This window comes from Balaenoptera ricei, chromosome X (genome assembly GCF_028023285.1).
Source record: "Balaenoptera ricei isolate mBalRic1 chromosome X, mBalRic1.hap2, whole genome shotgun sequence".
Taxonomy (NCBI): Eukaryota; Metazoa; Chordata; class Mammalia; order Artiodactyla; family Balaenopteridae; genus Balaenoptera; species Balaenoptera ricei.
The window spans coordinates 129,827,427-129,832,336 of record NC_082660.1 but is presented as its reverse complement, the minus strand read 5'-3'; the positions used below and the strand labels follow the sequence as shown (position 1 = coordinate 129,832,336).

At 39.0% G+C, this 4,910-nt stretch overlaps 1 protein-coding gene across 1 annotated transcript; it reads right to left on the bottom strand.

Annotated features, from left to right (window-relative positions):
• Positions 1 to 4,078: 4,078 nt before the first annotated feature.
• LOC132357212 (late histone H2B.L4-like) lies at positions 4,079 to 4,640 on the bottom strand. Its single transcript, XM_059910486.1, has one exon. It carries the CDS (start codon positions 4,638 to 4,640, stop codon positions 4,188 to 4,190), a length of 453 nt encoding a protein of 150 aa, XP_059766469.1. The 3' UTR covers positions 4,079 to 4,187.
• Positions 4,641 to 4,910: the final 270 nt, after the last annotated feature.

Genomic DNA, 4,910 nt, shown 5'->3' with positions numbered 1-4,910 from the left:
GTGAGGTTTCTACATATCAACTGAAGTGGTAACATAATGATTCTGAGTATTGATTCTGAATAGACTGTGGAAAGTTAAGTAGGGAGTTTGTAATCCACAGAGCAACCACAAAAATATTATACAAAGAGATATATTCAAATTCAGAATAGAAAATTAAAATGAAATACTAAAAGGCATTCAGATAAGCCAAAGAAAGGGGAAACAGGGTAATGAAAAACAGAGAGGACAAACAAAACATGCAAAATAAAGTGGTAGATCTAAATAGAAACATATCAATAATTAATTGTCAATGGTCTAAATACATAACTAAATGACTTAGATCGTCTGAATGGATTTATAAAACAACAAAAACCAAAAATGGCCCAACTATATGTTGTCTACAAGAAACTCCCTTCAAATATAATGATATAGGTAGCTTAAGAGTAAAACAATGAATAAAAATACACCACGCAAACACTGATCAGAAGAAAGCAGGAAAATCTATAGATTCTTTACATTATCAGACAATGTCGACTTGAAAGCAAACACAGTTACCAGGGATAAATAGAGTCAGTCAATTCACCCGGAAGATACAACAATTTTAAATATGTATTATATCTAACAACAGAGTCTTAAAATACAAGAGGCAAAACTGACAGAACTGAAAGGGGAATAGACAAATCCACAATTATAATTTGGGTCTTCAATACTCCTCTCTCAGTAATAGAATTAGTAGACAAAAAATTAGCAAGGTTATAGATGAACTGAACACCACCATCAACCAACTAGATCTAACTGACATTTATAGAACAGTCCACCCAAACACAGCAGAATACACACTCTTTTCAAATGCACATGGAACATTCAGCAAGATAGACTATATCCTGAGTCATAAAACAAACCTTAACAGCTTAAAAAAATTGAAACCAAACAGAATGTGTTATCTGACAATAATGGAATAAAATTCTAGAAATTAATAATAGAAAGATAACAGGAAAATCTCTGAGAACTTGGAAACTGAGCAACACATATCAAGTTAATTCATGGGTCAAAGAGGAAGTCTCAAGGGAAATCAAAAATACGTAGAACAGAAATCAACTATACTTCAATTAAAAATACATAGAACAGAATTAAAATGAAAATAAAAGTGAAAACCTACAGCTATCAAAATTTGGGAGTCAGAAAACAAATAGGTCGTTGTCAGGGTTGAGGTGGGGAGAATGGGTTGACTACAAAAAGGCACAGGAGAATTTTTTGGCATAATGGAACTCGTATATCCTGATTGTGGTGTGGTTATACAACTGTATACAAGTGTACATATACAAGTGTATGTACTTTTCAAGACATAGAACTGGACACTGAAAGGAGTGAATTTTATTTTCTCTAAATCATACCTTAATGAAAACAATTTAAAAAGCACACATCTTGTTAAATGAAGAACATAAGTAGCAGATCAGTGTTATTCTGTGATTCCAATTTCATATCTAACAAACAAATCAGTTAATGTGTAAACCATTGTATCTATTTACGTATGTGTATTTCAATATGCACAGAAAAATGCATGCCAAATACAAATCAAACAATAGCAGTGGTTACCTTTGGGGAGTGGGATGCAGGAATATTGATTAGAAAAGAGACTTTCACTTTGTCCGGCTGTGAGGCATTTGAAACCACACATAAATTATTTATATTTATAACCCATTATGAAACAATATATATGGGAGATATTCTGATAGACAGTAAGGGTACCGAGGAGAATAAAAATAATATTCATTATATACTTAAAACACATTTGTCTAACTCTCCCTTCCACTAAAATTAATTCAGGAACGATAATTAACTCCATATGGTTTATGATCTAAAAATGCAAAAAATAAAATCAAGTTCAGTGGATACAGCTAAAAATTTAAATAAATGTGAACTATGTTCCTTCAGAATTATAGTTCATTAAGGGAAGATGTTATGCCCTTGGTGAATAATAATGGTATCTTTTAAGAACATCAAATGATCAGGAACTGTGACTGGGTATGATTATAATAGGGAAAATGTTATAGGGGAATATGGACCTCTTGTCATGAACAATTTCCAGGTAGGTTCTAACCGCTTGTTTTTGGTATCCTGTTCTTCCCAATGGCTGTCATTCTTTTAATGGTTGTGCCCTGCCTCCTTCCTTCCTGTCTCAGTTAGAACCTACTAGGCTAGGCCCTACTCCCTGATTTCAAAGCTTACTACAAAACTACAATAATCCAAACAGTGTGGGGAATTCCCTGGCAGTCCAGTGGTTAGGACTCCATGCTTCCACTGCCAAGGGCGTGGGTTCAATCTCTGGTCCGGGAACTAAGATCCTGTCTCAGTTAGAACCTACTAGGCTAGGCCCAAGATAGGCCCAGTTAGAACCTACTAGGCTAGGCCCAAGCCTCATTATATGCTCATTGTAATATATTAGCATATGCCAAATGACACAGCCACCTGCACCATGACAGTTCCCAGGCCATAAAAGGCCAAAAAGTGGGCAGTGGCCCAAGTCCTGGAATCCCCACCCCTTCTCCAAAATAGTTGGAATGATCCTCCTACTTATTAGCCTATGAAATTACCCAGCCCATAAAAAACTAACCACTCCATATGTGGGGGCCCGTTCTCACCATCTGAGATGGCCCACACTCTGTCTGTGGAGTGTGTATCTCTCTCAATAAATCTACTTCTTACCTATCACTTTTCCTCTCACTGAATTCCTTCTGCAGTGAGACATAAAGAACCTGAACTTCATTAAGTCCTGAGACCAGGTGTGCAGTTTTACCTGGGAGATTGTGGATTTGAGTACCTTCCTAAGCCAGAGATTGTGGGTTCAAGTCCCATCTGAGGTGCAAGTCAGGTGGGTTCGAGTCTCATCTGAGGTGAGATTAGGTTCAAGTCCCAACCTGAGGTGCACGGTTTCAAAAACTACAATGAGGTATCACCTCACACTAGTCAGAATGGCTATTATCAAAAAGTCTACAAATAATAAATGCTGGAAAGGGTGTGGAGAAAAGGGAACCCTCCTACACTGTTGGTGGGAATGTAAATTGGTGCACTATGGAAAACAGTATGGAAGTTCCTTAAAAAAAAAAAAATAAAGTTACCATGTGATCCAGCAATCCCACTCCTTGGCATATAACTGGAGAAAACTCTAATGTGAAAAGATACATGCACCCCAATGTTCATAGCAGCACTATTTACAATAGCCAAGACATGGAAGCAACCTAAATGTCCATTGACACGAATGGATAAAGATATGGAATATATACAATGGAACACTACTCAGTTATGAAAAAGAATAAAATAATGCCATTTACAGCAACATGGATGGACCTAGAGATCATCATACTAAGTGAAGTAAGTCAAAGAAAGACAAATACCATATGATATCACTTACATGTGGTATCTAAAATATGATACAAATGAACTTATTTACAAAACAAACAGACTCACAAACATAGAAAACACACTTATGGTTACCAAAGGGGAAAGGAGGGGGGAGGAGTAAATTAAGAGTTTGGGATTAGCAGACACAAACTACTATATATAGAACAGATAAACAACAAGGTCCTACAATATAGCACAGGGAACTATATTCAATATCTTGTAATAACCTGTAATGAAAAAGAATATGAAAAAGATTATATATATGTATAACTGAATCACTTTGCTGTACACCAGAAACTAATACAACGTTGTAAATCAACTATACTTCAATTAAAAAAAAGAAAAAGAAAACCTCCTTAATATCTCTTCTAATATGTCTGTTGAATTCTTATACATGTTCCTGCACTTAATTTGTTGTCATTACGGTGCATAATGAATCTCTGGAAAATTTTGCCATACATTCATGAGAAAATGAGAGTGAAAAAGGTAAATAACTTTATCTTACAGACCCTGTGAAAGGTTGACCTAGAAAAATAAAAGAACTCACTCTTTAGTAAAGTGGTATAATGCGACATTATTGAACAAAACTCACTATTTCATTTTGAGCAAATTAGACCATAGATATATTAAAATGTAGTTGATAATATTTAGTTCTTTGTAAAAAAGATGTTGAAAAATTAGCAGGATGACACACTTTACAAAATAAAGTCGATCAAAGTTTGTTAGAATACAGTTCTTATTAAGAAAACTGAGGTGGCTCTGAAAAGATCCTTTGGTCTGCGATGCTCAGGTGGTCCGGAGGCAGCTCATTTGCCGGTGATGTACCGAAGTAGTGCCTTGGTGGCGCTGGTTATGGCGTGCTTGCCCCTCTTCCCAGGCAGCAGCAGGCGCACGGAGGTCTGCATGTCTCTGGAGGTGAGGGTGGAGCGCTTGCTGGAGCGGACCAGGCGCGCCGCCTCGTCGGCGATTCGCTCAAAGATGTACTTCACGAACGAATCCATGACGTTCACGGCCTCCTGCGAGAGGCTCAGGCCCTCCTGGACCCGCTGCAGCACCCTTCCGAAATAGGTGGCAAAGCTGTCGAAGCCGTCAGAGAGGCGGCGGCGGCTGCAGCGGCGGCGGCGGCTGCAGCGGCGGCGACGGCGGCTGCAGCGGCGCTTCGGGTTCTTCGGCTCGGCTTCCTTGGTGCCCGGGCTTTCTTCAGACGTCTCCTTGGTGCCCGGGCTTTCTTCAGACGTCTCAGACAAAGGCTCAAGCATGTCGGAATCGTCTTCCCCGCAGCTCAGAGGGAAGGACAGTGCGGCCGTCGAGGTCCCTTGGCCCGGTTTCTACTCCCTGCCTTCTATGACGTCACGGGCAATGCTCACATCTGATTGGATAAAATGCAAAGCAGGGAGGTCTGTCACTAAGGGACCCCCATGTCACCTGTGATTGGATGGCCCCCTGCTTGGCCTCCAGTCAGCCAATCACAGTGGAAATCTGGTGACTTTAAACTTTCCGTGACCTCTACCAGAAAATCTTTGAACTAT

What these genes read in the sequence shown, in the direction of transcription:
- LOC132357212 (XM_059910486.1), bottom strand. Translation starts at nt 4,640, where the DNA reads ATGCTTGAGCCTTTGTCTGAGACGTCTGAAGAAAGCCCGGGCACCAAG.